Raw genomic sequence first — 15,100 nt, 5'->3', positions numbered from 1 at the left:
CCTTCCCCTCTAAAGATAAATAAATAAAATATTTAAAAAAATTAATTCCATAACATATATATGAAAGTCTAACATACACTCACCATTATTAGGTATAAGCTCCATATCCCACGGACTCATCTTTTCTGTATCACCATTATCCCAGCTTAAAAAAAGAAAAATCCTGTTATTAAAAAATCTAGAGGACTTCCGGCCAAGATGGAGGCGTAGGTGGAAACACTGTGCCCCCTCCCACAACTAAATTTAAAGACAGCTAAGTTTCAGAAACAAAAACGCAGCCAAAACAGTGAAAATTGAACTGTATGGAAGTCCAACAACAACGAACCACTCAGCCAGACCGGTAAGAGGGGCAGAGTCAGTGGCAGAGTGGGGTCAGGCTGGAAAGACAGTTCAGCCCCACCGACCCAGGCGCAAAGGTGGAGGTGGTTGGTGGATCCCAAGACTGGGGTGGCTATGGGCAGACCCAGTGAGGGCGCAGGGCAGCTGGCTGACTGGTCACACATTCGTGCACAGATAAAACAAGTGAAGGATAGAGCAGTGAGACAGACAGCTCAGGCTAGGACCCCAGCGACAGGAATTAGACCGTGAAAACACCAACTCAAAAAGACTTTCTCAGGGTCGAGGGGCCAGGAGAGGCTCCCAGGCTCACAGAGAGTTTGTTGGGAAAGACCCACAGGGTCCTGGAGAGTACATGGACCCACACACCTGGGAACCAGCACCAGAGGGGCCCAATTTGCTTGTGGGAAGCCACAGAGGGGACAGAAATCTGAGAGAGAGAGAGAGAGAGCAAAGCAGAGCAGAGCAAAGCACCATTTTTTCCTCTCTGACCCTGCCCCCACATACAGCATCACAAGCCAGTGACTGAGTTGTCCCGCCCTGGTGAACACCTAAGGCTCCTCCCCTCATACAGAACAGGTGCGATCAGACCAAACAATATGACTCAAGAATGGCTCAAAGCCCCAGAGCCTATAATTCTAAGTGATAAAGAAATAGCCAACCTTTCAGATGCACAGTTCAAAAACACTGGTGATCAGGATGCTCACTGAACTGGTTGATTTTAGCCACAAATTAGAGGAACATACAGAGGCTAAACTGACTGAAATGAAGGGAAATGCGCAGGAAACCAATTGTGATGGAAAGGAAACTGGGACTCAAATCAAGGGAGTGGACCAGAAGGAAGAAAGAAACGACCAAACAGAAAAGAATGAAGAAACAAGAATTCAAAAAAATGAGGAGAGGCTTTGGAACCTCCAGGACATCTTTAAACGTTCCGACATCTGAATTATAGGGGTAGCAGAAGGGGAAAAGAAACAGCCACGAGTGGAAAACTTATTTGAACAAATAATAAAGGAGAACTTCCCCAGTCTGGCAAAGGCAATAGACTTCCAGGAAATTCAGGAAACTCAGAGAGTCCCAAAGAAGTTGGACCCAAGAAGGAACACACCAAGGCACATCATCATTACATTAGCCAAGATGAAAATGGAGAGAATTCTAGAAGCAGCAAGAGAGATAAGGGGACAGTCACCTACAAAGGAGTGCCCATCAGACTGTCAGCAGATTTCGCAAAAGGGAACCTTCCAGGCAAGAAGGGGCTGGACAGAAATATTCCAAGTCATGAAATCTAAAGACCTACATCCAAGATTGCTCTATCCAGCAAAGCTTTCATTTAGAATGGAAGGGCAGATCAGATAAGGTCAAGTTCAAGGAGTTCATCATCACTAAGCCCTTATTATATGAAATGTTAAAGGGACTTATATATGTAAGAAAAAGAAGATGAAAAATATGAACAGTGAAAGGACAGCACACTCACAGTTATTAACAGCCACACCTAACACAAAAGCAAACTAAGAGGACAGCTAGATCGGGAGCAGAAACACAGAAATGGAGATCACAGGGAGGGTTAGCAACAGGGGAGTGGAGGAGGAGAAGGGAGGAGAAGGTACAGAGAATAAGTAGCATAGAAGGTAGGTAGAAAATAGACAGGGGGGGCAGGAATACTATGGGAAATACAGAATCTAAAGAGCTTGTGCCTCATGGACATGAAGAAAGGGGGAATGGTGGGGAAGGGGTGTAGAGGGTGGAGGGGAGTGAAAGGGAGGAATGGGACAAATGTAATGGCATAATCAATAAAATATATATTTTTTTAAATCTAAACACTAAAATGCCATTTTTAAATAAAATCACATCATAAAATAACTGCCTTGGAATTTTTAAAAGGTATCTCTCTTATTTTATTAACAGATGGAGAAAACATTCAAAAAAAGTCAGGCTGAACTAAAACAAATACTTCCTTACCAAACATTGTAACACTGAAACAAACTATCAGGGTATTCAGGTTGAAGAGGTTCCTGGCTTTCAATTGTTCCAAACCACCAGGCATCATCTATGACTGATCTGAAACGGTCACCTGGACAAGAATAGACAAGAATAAGAGCTATCTCATTAGTCTGAATTGTAATGCTGCTGTTGTTGCTCCTTTCCCCCCAAAGTATACTCCTTTAAGATACTTAAACTGCCTCTATGATTTCAGAAGATATAGAAAAAGTGACCTACAAATTTCAAAATAAGTAAGTAAATAAGTCAGCAATATTGAGGAAAAATATTTAATAAGTACACCAGAACTGTGACTTACCAGTTTCTATTGTACCATTTCTCAAATTTTATAGGAGCAATTCACTTTTACCTTAAGTATTTTTAACAATCTAGCATTTTTAATTCATCAGTAGGACTATGCCCAAACTCTTCATTCATATAAATATACAGTTCAATAAATTTGGCTCAACAACTATTTATAGTTTATAATTTCTTACTTTCTGTAGCCAAGTTCCTCTGACAATCAATACTCCAGTCTAAAAACAACTAAACAAAACAAATACCCAAACTGACTTCTTCATTTCAATTACCCTTAAGCTATAACACTCATGCATACACTGATTTTCCATTTCCTATTAAAAACAAATAAAGAAACAAAAGCATCTACTCTTTGTAAAATAGCACCCCTTGGGTCCCTTTCTTTACTTACATTCAGCTATTGTCATATCGGGAAAACTGCTTTCCCCAAAGACCCTAATGAGTTATCCTCTCAGGTTCCCACTGTACCATACAAAAACTATAAACCAGTCTCTTCTTTTTTGCTACATTTTCCCCTTCCCAGACTTTCAAACAAAAAATCAAATGTAAAAAATAACCAAGACCAAGAAAAACTTTTAACTATTTCTTCTTGAAATTTACTTACGAATTTCTAAATAATGAATGTAGAGCTATTTCTTCACTCGTCTATTTCAGACAGTTAGTACTGACCTCTATCCATACAACTGTATATAAAAGGCATACATATTTTATTTAGTCTACCTTCAGTTTTTCTTTATCATGACTATGTAAATATTGTTTGCTACTAAGCCAATTTGTACATACTCTCTTGTATTTTTAATAATTGTTTCACTTATTTTAGTTTTCCCTAAATTTATGATTTTCTTCCCACATTCTCTAACAGCTCAAAATATAAACTACTTTTTAATATAATTTCCCACAAGTCAAGCATGTTAGATATGGAGATCAGTTCCATTTTTTTCCCTTGAAGACTTCACTCTTGAGAGACAGTATCTTCTGGTATAGTTATTTTATAGGTTTGGTAACAGATGCTATTCTTGGACTTCTGTTCACTGTTACCTGGGAATTCCTTTCTGCTCTTTCCTGTCTTGAAAAAATTTCCTGTCTCCTAGAGGGATTCCATGTCTTTCTCTATCTTGATTTGCATCCTTACTTTATGTAAAACATCTTTCAAAGCTTCCAGAGAAGTGATACATGATACATTAACTTTTTTCATAACTCCTAAGGACCCTAATTTTAATAACTTGCATTTTCCTAATTTTTTTTAGAGACCACAGTTAAATTTCTAAGTTTACGAAGTCTAGTAACAACAGACAAATCATCATGCCAATGCATTCCAATGGCACTGGAGAAGAGATGGACTGAAGTATCAATTATTGTGAATTTTCAAGCCACATTATACCATATATGCACCACATCTCACTCCAAGATGATAAAGAATGCCACTATTTGAAGTTTAGAAATGAAATACTCCAATAAACAGCACACCCTTTGGACAAAAATTAATCCACCTTAAATGCCTTGAAACTTTTAAGGATTTTAACACTTTGTTGAGTCTTGATTACAATATTAACTTTTAAGGATTATAATAAAGTTAAACAAAAAAATGTAGTTTTAACTTTTGTTCTCATCAAATTAAATTATTAAAATATATTGACCTGGAAAACTTCTTTTGCTTCAATTTTGAATTGTTACCAATATTTTTGGATAGAAATCTAAGTCAAAACATAAAATAGCTAAAGGAATAGGTATAAACAATCTTATAATAGCTGACAAATGTTAAGAGAAAAAATTGCTTAGAATTTCAGCATCAACTAGATTAAAAGTATTTTCATTCTTAAAAAAGAAAAGAAAAAACACCTGATACAATACTGTACTTGGCTGCTAATATTCCCAGAAATGGTAGACAACTGATTTCTTTCTCTAGACTATAAAAAATATTAAAGCAGTTATCAGATTAAGGCTTAGGTTTAATCTTAGGCTTCTAAAATTACCTACCTATATTCCACCGCCTGTATCTTGCATCGTCAAACTGTTGTCTCAAGACTAGGAAATCTATAACATCAGGCATATCATGGTATCTAATTATAAACAGAAATAAATTAGGTCACATACCTAAAAATATCTATAATATGTTCAAATTTATCTTGAAAACAATCTACAATACTAAGAAACCACTGCCTTTTTCAATAGTCCTTACTTCATGGTAAATGATCCACCAGTCAGTTTACCAGTATCAGGATCAAGAAAAGCAAGTTTAAGGCAGCAAAGGGTAGGTAATCCCACTTCATACTTTATGCCAACTATTTTCATCAGTTCTTGTTCCTGAGAAGAGAGAAAAAATGATCAACCATCTTCTCAAAATAAACTGGTAAATATAATCGAGAAAGCATTTCTTCATGCTAATCTTGATCTGGGTAATTACTCTGTATATGTGAAAATTCAGGCATGTGTACTATAGAGTATGCAAATTATATTTCACTTTTAAATAGTAAAGAAAAAAGAAAAAAAAATTTACTGAAATAAGAGTTTCCCAACACTTAGAGGTCTAAGCCTCTAAGTAATTTTGAACTATTGCTGATAAATCTAGATATAGTTATCGAATTACAAACATATTTGCCTTAGATATTAGTGTTGCTATTTTCACTGTAATTATATTTTGTACCTACAATTTATAAACTATTACAGCATAGAAACTCAGTCAATCTTATGTTTCTTAGAATGTTAAGTACAATATCCTCTACTCCCCTGATTGCTTCAGTTGAGAAAGACACCTTCATGAAACTGTTTCTTATAGTAAAACTATTAATAATACAATTTTCTCCACATTCTGTAACTACATATTTTTGAGCTATTAAATAATAAACATACCCGTAGTTCCATTTTATGCCATGGCTGTTTTTTAGGATTGATACTATAAATTTTATTTTTCCGGGCCATTTCAACATAGGCTTCATGTCCTTGTCGGAAATAATAAACCTAAAAATAACATAAAGTCACAATTTAAAAACACATTGAATGTGTTTCCTTAAACCCAATATACAAGAATTTAATGTCCTTTGAACTAAAATATTTTCTAATGCTATGAAATTGTTTGCTCCTTTTCCTCAAGTTTTTCTGATGTCACATAATCATAAACAAGGTGTTCAAAATAACATTATTTTGGTCACATACTAAAGGTTAAGAAAAACAGTTACTTTAGGGGTTTTGGGGGGGTTATTTTATTACTTTTATTGTTTAAAGATTTTGTTTATTTATTTCTAGAGTGAGGGGAAAGGAAAGACAGTAAGAGAGAGAGAAACATCAATATGTGATTGCCTTTCATATACCCACAATTGACAACCCGGCTCAGAACCTAGGCACGAGCCCTGAGTGGGAATTGAACCAGTGACCCTTTCGTTCACACACCAGCACTCAATTCACTGAGCCATACCACCCAGGGCACCAGTTTACTTTTAAATTCAAAATAACTAACAGGCAAAATAAACACAGGCTCATAGATACAGAGCAGGCCAACAGCTCTGGGGCGGGTTGGGGCATGGAGAGATCAAACATAAAAGGAAAAACAGAGAAAGAACTCATGGACACAGACAATAGTGTGGTAATTGCAGGGGGGAGGATGGATAGACGTGGAAGAGAACATAGGGGAATAAATTGTGATAGAAACAAAATAATCAGGGCTTCCTGTACTTAAAAAATGTAAAATACAAGGTTAAAGTTAATGAGTACTGGATAAAATAAAATAAAATTTCAATAAAATAAAGAATCACAGGTATATGCCCCTGCTGGTGTGGCTCAGTGGACTGAGTGCCGGTCTGCAAACAAAGAGGTTACCAGTTGGATCCCTGGAAAGGGGCACATGCCTGAGTTTCTAGCCAGTTCCCCAGTTGGGGGCAAAGGGGAGGCAACCGGTTGATGTTTCTCTCCCTGTCTTTCTTTCTCCCTTTAAAAATAAAAATAAAAATAAATTTTAATGGTGAGGATAGCTAACTGTAAAAAAGAAAAAAAACTGCAGGTATATAACATGTAAGACATCTTAAGAACTTGAATGCGGAAATATAAGGGCTTCCAAGTAGAGCTCTTCAGTGGGAGGTCATCCAGTAGGAAAGTCCACTAACAAGTGACTTTCCTATAGGAGCCTGTCCCCTTAACAAGCTCCTATATTCCCACTGCCATGCAAGCTCTGCAGCGTCAGATGGTGAGGTGCAGAACATGCTCTCTTCTGTTAATAACCACTCTTGTCCTGCTCTGCCTCCTGGATGTTTACAGGATTAGGTTCCTACTAAGATGCTGGGTTAAGGCCTTCGTAAACCATTATCCAACTAGAAAACATGCTTGAAATTTTTAAAACATATTAGTTTGATTTTGGTGATAAAGATATTTCTCAAGGCTTATGAAGAGCACAGAATTTGGAGTCATACTACCAGTTTGCTGGCTGTGTGATCTTTGGCAAATTAAGTTTTCTAAGCTTAATTTTCTTATCTCAAGTTGATAATGCTGTTATAAGGTTGTTACAAAACAGAAAAGAGAAACTGTTATGCAAAGCATTTACTACAATGTAAAACAAAACGCTGCTTTGAAATATATGACTTAAAAACATTTTGTATTATTTTATTTTTACAGAGAGGGGAAGGAAGGGAGAAAAAGAGAGAGAGAAATTCTTAGCAATGTGAGAAAGAAGCATTGCTTGGTTGCCTCTTGCACACCCCCAACTGGGGTACCTGGCACAACCTGGGCATATGCCCTGACCGGGACTCAAAGCAGCAAGTGACCTTTTGGTTTGCAGGATGACACCCAATCCACTAAGCCACACCAGTCGGGGCTAAATGATTTTTAAAAAACAGTTTATCTGGCCCTGGCTGGTGTAGCTCAGTGGATTGAGCCTGGGCCTGCTCAAACCAAAGGATCACAGTTCGATTCCCAGTCAGGGCACATGAGTGGGTTGGAGGGCAGTTCCCAGCGAGTGATGCATGAGAGGCAACCATACACATTCATATTTCTCTCCCTCTCTCCTTCCCTTCCCTTCTGAAGATAAATAAATAAAATTTTTAAACAAGAGCAGATTTTGGGGAGATGGCGGCGGAGTAGGACAAAGGATTTCGCTTCCCTCCACGCACCGGAGAAAAACCGGGCTGATCTGTAGAGGAGCGCAGCGGATAGCCAACAGGGACCCAGTGTATAGGAAGGCAGGACTCCAGAAAGTGTAGCGGATACTGAATGACCAGAGGTTGGGGAGAGGAGACAACCGCAGATCAATAAGGTACGAGGGAACAGTGCAGAGGCTGCAGGCCCTCCACCGGGCTGCGCTGGGGCCCTGGCCGGGCCACCTTGGTCTCTGAGAGCCAAGGGTGGGCAACAAAAACCCTGGGAGAGAACTAGTCACCAGCAACCTCCCTATCCGGGCAGGGCGCAGATTGGAAAACACCAGGACACATCAGTTTGCCTGTAGTGGCAGAGAGAGGAGTGGGCATTGGGAAGAAAACCAGAGAGCTCTGACACGTGGAGTCAGGCTGTGGTTGCCAGCTTGGGAGAACTGAGAGTAGCCCATGCGTTCCCTGAAGCGCGGGGTCAGAGCCGGGTCTGCCAGAGACCCTGGGAGCCTTGGGCTACTAGCAATGCCCCTGGAAGAGAGCCAGTCACCAGCTCCCTCCCTACCCAGCCAGGCTCAGACTGAGAAGCACTGGGAGTCAGGCAGTGGTTGAGGGTTTGAGAGAATTGTGAGTTGCCCTGTGTGTTCTGCCACAGCACTGGGAAAGGTCCACGCCCAAGCCTGTGAGACCAGGAAAGCCCGGCTGGGAGCACATGCCCTCACACCAGGCCAGGGCTGGGAATCCTGGGGAAAAATCTGCTCTCAGTGGGGCGCGGGAGAGCGGCGCCAGTCTGGATATTGGGAAAGCACTGGCAAGACCAGCTGACTACACCAAGAAGCAAGAAAGGCCACACTAATAGCTTCTCAGGCTGCTTCAGCTAGTGAGACCAGAAGAAAAGGTTTGGCCAGCTGGAAACCAACAAGAGGAGTAGGTGGAAGCGGAGAATATCAAGATACCTGCAGGAGACTGCACCACTGAATTTCACAGGTATCCTACCACAGAAGTTCACATCATAAACCCAGGGAACCAGAACAGATCAATTTAAGAAGCTGAGGACAACAAGCAGGGCATCACAAACAATGGGAAGACAAAGCAACAATCCCCAAATTAAAGAAAAGGTGGAAGTCTCAGAAAAAAATGTTAGATGAAATAGAGGCAAGTCAACTATCAGACACTAAATTCAAAGCACTGGTTATCAGGAAATTCAAAGAGCTTACAATGAGCTACCAGAAACTACAGGGGAGCTACAATGCACTCTCTGCAAACTACACTAACGTGAAAAAGGAAATAGAAACCATCAGCAAAGGCCAAGAGGAAATGAAGGATACAATTTCTGAACTGAAGAACACAGCAGAAGGTATGAAGAGTAGGATCGATGAGGCGGAAGACCACATAAGCGAGCTAGAGGACAGGGTAGAAAGAATCTCCCAGACGAAGCAAGTAATGGAAAAGAGAATCAGAAAAAATGAGGAGAGTTTAAGAGAAATGCAAGACAATATGCAACGTAATAATATCCGAATAATAGGAATACCAGAAGGAGAAGAAGAAGAACAAGGGATAGAAAACCTACTTGAAAGAGTAGTAACGGTAAATTTTCCTAAGTTGAGGAGAGATAAAGTCACACGAATCCAGGGATCACAAGAGTCCCAATCAGGTGGAACCCAAAGAGGCCTACTGCAAGACACATCATCATTAAAATGGCAAAACTCCAGGACAAAGAGAGAATCCTAAAGGCAGCAAGGGAGAGAAAGGAAGTAACATACAAGGGGGTCCCAATAAGGCTGGCTACTGACTTCTCAATGGAAACATTCCAAGCAAGAAGAGAATGGCAAGAAATATTCCAAGGAATGAGAAACAGGCCTACAACCAAGGCTATTGTACCCAGCAAGGCTCTCAATCAAGATAGAAGGCAAAATAAAGAGTTTCCAAGACAAAACAAGTCTAAAAGAATACGCCTCCACCAAACCAACTCTACAAGAATTACTAAAAGGGCTGCTTGAAGGAAAGGAAGGAAAAGAGAGAGACGGAGAGGAACACAGGTACATAAATGGCAATGAATAAGTACCTTTCAATAATAACCTTAAGCGTAAATGGATTAAATGCACCAATTAAAAGACATAGAATAGCTGAATGGATAAGAAAGCATAACCCACACATATGCTGCCTACAAGAGACCCACCTCAGGTCAAAAGACCACCACAGACTAAAAGTGAAAGGATGGAAACAAATTTTCCAAGCAAATGGACAAGAAAAAAAATGCCGGGGTAGCAATTCTTATATCACACAAAATAGACTTCAAAAAAAGGGCCATAAAGAGAGACCCAGAAGGTCACTTAATAATACTCAAGGGAAGAATCCACCAAGAAGATATTAACATTGTAAATATATGTGCACCCAACATAGGAGCACCCAAATATATAAAGAAAATCCTAGAGGACCTCAAGAAAGATATTGACAGCAACACAATTATAGTAGGGGATTTTAACACCCCACTGTCAAAAATGGACAGATCTTCCAAACAAAATATCAACAAAGATATAGCAGCATTAAACGACACCCTGGATGAAATGGACCTAATTGATATATATAGAACCCTCCAACCCAAAGGAGCTAAATACACATTCTTTTCAAATGCATATGGAATATTTTCAAAGATAGACCACATGATAGGACACAAAACAAGTCTCAACAAATTGAGGAAAACAGAAATTATACCAAGCATTTTCTCTGATCACAAGAGACTGAAACTGGAAACCAACCCCACAGGAAAAAACCCAAAACACCCAAAAGCACGGAGACTGAATTGTATGCTATTAAACAACAAATGGGTCAAGACTGAAATTAGGGAAGAAATCAGAAAGTTTCTGGAAACAAATGAAAATGATCTCACAACAACCCAAAACTTATGGGACACAATGAAGGCAGTCCTGAGAGGGAAGTTCATAGCAATGCAGTCTTACTTAAAGAAGATAGAAACATTTCAAACAAACAACCTAACCCGACGTCTGCAAGAACCCGAGGAACAACAACCAAGAGACAGCCCAAAGCAAGTAGAAGGAAGGAAATAAGCAAGATTTGAGCAGAATTAAATGACATAGAGACTAAAAGCACAATTATAAGGATCAATGAACTCAGGAGTTGGTTTTTTGAAAAGATAAACGAAATAGACAAACCTTTAAGTAGGCTCATCAAGAAAAGAAGAGAGAGCACCCAAATAAACACAATCGGAAATGAAAGAGGAGAGATTACAACTGATACCACAGAAATATAAGGGATTGTAAGAAATTACTATGCAGAACTGTATGCCAAGAAATTTGAAAACCTAGGTGAAATGGACAAATTTCTAGAAAAATATAATCTTCCAAAACTCAATGAAAAAGAAGCAGAAAACCTGAACAGGCCAATAACAGCAGATGAAATTGAAGAAGTGATCAAAAAACTCCCATCACACAAAAACCCTGGACCAGATGGTTTCACAGGAGAATTCTACAAAGCTTTTAAGGAAGAGCTAACCCCCATTCTTCACAGACTATTCCAAAAAATCCAAAAGGAGGGAAAACTCCCCAACTCTTTTTAAGAAGCCACAATCATCCTAATTCCAAAGCCAGATAGAGACACAACAAAGAAAGAAAACTTCAGGCCGATATCGCTGATGAACATAGATGCTAAAATCCTCAATAAAATATTGGCAAATTGCATCCAACAATACATCAAAAAGATCATACACCACAACCCAGTGGGATTCATCCCAGGGATGCAAGGATGGTTCAATATTCATAAATCAGTAAATGTAATACATCACATAAACAAAAGCAAAGACAAAAACCACATGATAATATCAATAGACGTGGAGAAAGCTTTTGATAAGGTACAACATCCATTTATAATAAAGGTACTCAGAAAAATGGGAATAGGGGGAGCATTCCTCAATATAATAAAGGCCATATATGAAAGACCTACAGCCAACATCATACTCAATGGGCAAAAACTAAAAGCTTTTCCACTAAGATCAGGAACAAGACAAGGTTGTCCACTTTCACCACTTCTATTCAATATAGTATTAGAACTTTTAGCCACATCCATCAGACAAGAAAAGGAAATAAAAGGCATCCAAATCGGAAAGGAGGAAACAAAACTAGCATTGTTTGCAGATGACATGATAGTGTGCGTGGAAAATTCTATAGCCTCTACCAAAAAACTGCTCGAACTAATAAATGAATTTGGCAAAACAGTGGGATACAAAATCAATATCCAGAAATCAAAGGCATTTTTGCATACCAACAATGAAACAGCAGAAGCAAAAATCAAGAAAAAAAAACCCATTCGATACAGCAAAAACAACAATAAAATATCTGGGAATAAACCTAACCTAGGAGGTAAAAGACCTGTATGCAGAAAACTATACAACGCTGAAGAAAGAAATCAAGGAAGATACAAACAAATGGAAACGTATACCATGTTCATGGACTGGAAGAATTAACATCATCAAAATGTCCATACTACCCAAAGCAATTTACAGATTTAATGCAATACCTATTAAAGTACCAATGGCATATTTCACAGACTTAGAGCAAACACTTCAAAAATTTATATGGAACCATAAAAGACCCCAAATAGCTGCTGCAATTTTGAGAAAGAAGAACAAAGTAGGAGGGATCACAATACCTGATATCAAACTGTATTCCAAGGCCACTGTAATCAAAACAGCCTGGTACTGGCATAAAAACAGGCACATAGACCAATGGAATAGAACAGAGAGCCCAGAAATAAACCCAAATCTCTACAGTCAATTAATATTCGACAAAGGGGCCAGTAACATAAAATGGAGTAAAGATAGCCTCTTCAACAAATGGTGTTGGGAGAACTGGACAGCTACATGCTTTAAAAAAATGAAACTGGAGCACCAACTTACACCATACACCAAAATAAATTCAAGGTGGATAAAAGACTTAAATATAAGCCGTGAAACCAGGAAAGCCCTAGAGGAGAACATAGGCAGGAAAATCTCAGATATTCCACGCAGCAATATTTTTACTGATACATCCCCTAGAGCAAGGGACATAAAGAATAAACAAATGGGATCTCATCAAAATTAAAAGCTTCTGCATGGCTAAGGAAAACAATACCAAGAGAAAAAGAGAAGCAACAGCTTGGGAAAACATATTTGCCAATGATACCTCAGACAAAGGTTTAATCTCCAAAATATACAAAGAACTCACTTGACTCCACTCAAAGAAGATGAGCAACCCAATTAAAAAATGGGCAAAGGACTTAACAGATACTTCTCCAAGGAGGACATACAGAGGATCCAGAGACACATGAAAAGATGCTCGATATCACTAGCTATCAGGGAGATGCAAATTAAAACCACAATGAGATACCACTTAACACCAGTCAGAATGGCTATCATAAACAAAGAAACAAACAAGTGCTGGAGAGGTTGTGGGGAAAAGGGGACCCTAGTTCACTGTTGGTGGGATTGCAGACTGGTACAACCACTATGGAAAACAGTATGGAATTTTCTAAGAAAACTAAAAATGAATGTGCCTTTTGACCCAGCAATTCCACTATTAGGAGTATATCCTAAGAACCCTGAAACACCAATCCAAAAGAACCTATGCACCCCGATGTTCACAGCAGCACAATTTACGATAGCCAAGAGTTGGAAGCAATCTAGATGCCCATTGGTAATTGATTGGATCAAAAAGCTATGGTACATTTACACAATGGAATTCTACGCTGGAGAAAGGAAGAAGGAACTCCTACCCTTTGCAACATCATGGATGGAGCTGGAAAGCACTATGCTGAGCGAAATAAGCCAGGCGGTGAAAGACAAATACCATATGATATCACTGTTAACAGGAATTTAAACAACAAAACAAACGAGCAAGCAAAATGTGACCAATGACACTCAAACTCAAATATGGAACAGGTTGACAGGGTCCAGAGGGGAGAGAATCATAGGGGAAAAGAGGATGGACTCACATGAACAAGTATAAAGGACACATGGACAATAACTAAGGTGGGGGATGGAAATTGGAGGGAGGTGGGGAGCACTGGGGGAGGGCAGAGTTGGGAATATAAGACAGAAAACTGTACTTGAACAAGAATTAAATAAAATCTTTAAACAAATATTTTAAAAAATAGTTCATCTGTGTTGCATAATGAAACTATAACCAGGGATCATGATTAATTTATTCCTCACTTTTGGAGTAAGTAGTTTATACATATACGTAACTTGAAAGTAAAAAATGTATCCTCACATATATTCTATCCTTATGAAAACAGCAAGGCATCTATTTATCCTCGTTTTATGACTATCAAATTTAAGTGACTCTTAACTATCATCCTGTAGAACTGGTACTCGAACACAGTAGTTTTAGAACAAGTATTCTTCCTACTATTAAAAAATAGTATAGCTTGTTAAAAAAAGTGCTATTAAACTTTTTAAAAGACAACTTAAACATTTTGAAAGGAAATTATTCAACAAACAATTACACACTTTCTGGACACCTTCAAATAATATTTTAAACATAACACAACCAAGCATTTTCTTGATGTCACAGATCTGTTAGGATCTCCCACTGTAACTAAATTACAACAATGTGGTGAGGTTCTTGTTTTGTGCTCTTCAAGCCTTCTTAAGCAAGTAGGGTATCTACTTGAATTATTACAGACTGTTTGTTAAAGTTAGTCTTGCAATGTAAAGTTTTCGTTTTCCTTCTTTGATTGAATGCCACCTGATACTTTCTACAGCTAATTAGTGTTCTTTGCCAGAAAAGCCAGTTTTAATTCCTTATTTCTTACTGCTCATCTACTGGGCATAAGATAACCCTGCCTATTACCATTTATGCATAAAATAGAGACATGAACCCTTGAGTGAAAAACTTGCATTTGAAATCTTACACTTTCATTTCATAGTCCAAAGTACATAGTCAAATGATGCCCAATCACATTTTCTTAAAAATGAAATATTTGCTATTCTAAGATAATACAATTTTTAAAGATCTAAGAATAGATTATGAACATAAGTTATTTAAATAAAACACTTCTATGAAATAAAATGAAATGAAAATAAAATGCCTGAATTTTTCTCTAAAAGGCTATATATTGTATATAACACTATACATACTTAAGTCTTAAACTAAAAAAATTAGTATGTTTTAATTTAAATAAGAAAAAACTAGCAACAAAATAGTCGTTAAAAATACATACTAGTTTTTTAAATGTTAACAAAGTTCCCATATTTAAAATATTTAGATTTACAATGGCAATATTTACAGCATCCTCAAAAAGTATGATCATTAGTGCTTCCACCCTAATTTTACTTTTTCTGTAGTTACAAACATCTAGAATGAGATACCTTTATAAAACCACTGCAATCTTCTAAAGTTGTTTCT

At 38.1% G+C, this 15,100-nt stretch overlaps 1 protein-coding gene across 1 annotated transcript in view; it reads right to left on the bottom strand.

The window, feature by feature from the left end:
- The window catches only part of PHIP (PHIP subunit of CUL4-Ring ligase complex), a 138,341-nt gene that overhangs the window by 28,740 nt on the left and 94,501 nt on the right, over nucleotides 1-15,100 (bottom strand). Inside the window, exons 25-29 of the mRNA XM_037039367.1 lie at nucleotides 5,482-5,589; nucleotides 4,811-4,935; nucleotides 4,609-4,691; nucleotides 2,296-2,407; nucleotides 84-145 (exon numbers count right to left, since the gene is read on the bottom strand). Of these exons, the coding sequence (XP_036895262.1) occupies nucleotides 84-145; nucleotides 2,296-2,407; nucleotides 4,609-4,691; nucleotides 4,811-4,935; nucleotides 5,482-5,589 (490 nt within the window). The remainder of the gene's footprint in view (nucleotides 1-83; nucleotides 146-2,295; nucleotides 2,408-4,608; nucleotides 4,692-4,810; nucleotides 4,936-5,481; nucleotides 5,590-15,100) is intronic.

The sequence above is a fragment of the Sturnira hondurensis genome, unplaced genomic scaffold, assembly GCF_014824575.4.
Source record: "Sturnira hondurensis isolate 20B ecotype Veracruz unplaced genomic scaffold, ASM1482457v3 Scaffold0025370, whole genome shotgun sequence".
NCBI lineage: Eukaryota > Metazoa > Chordata > Mammalia > Chiroptera > Phyllostomidae > Sturnira > Sturnira hondurensis.
The sequence above is the reverse complement of the archived record's forward strand: the minus strand, read 5'-3'. Positions and strand labels throughout refer to the sequence as shown.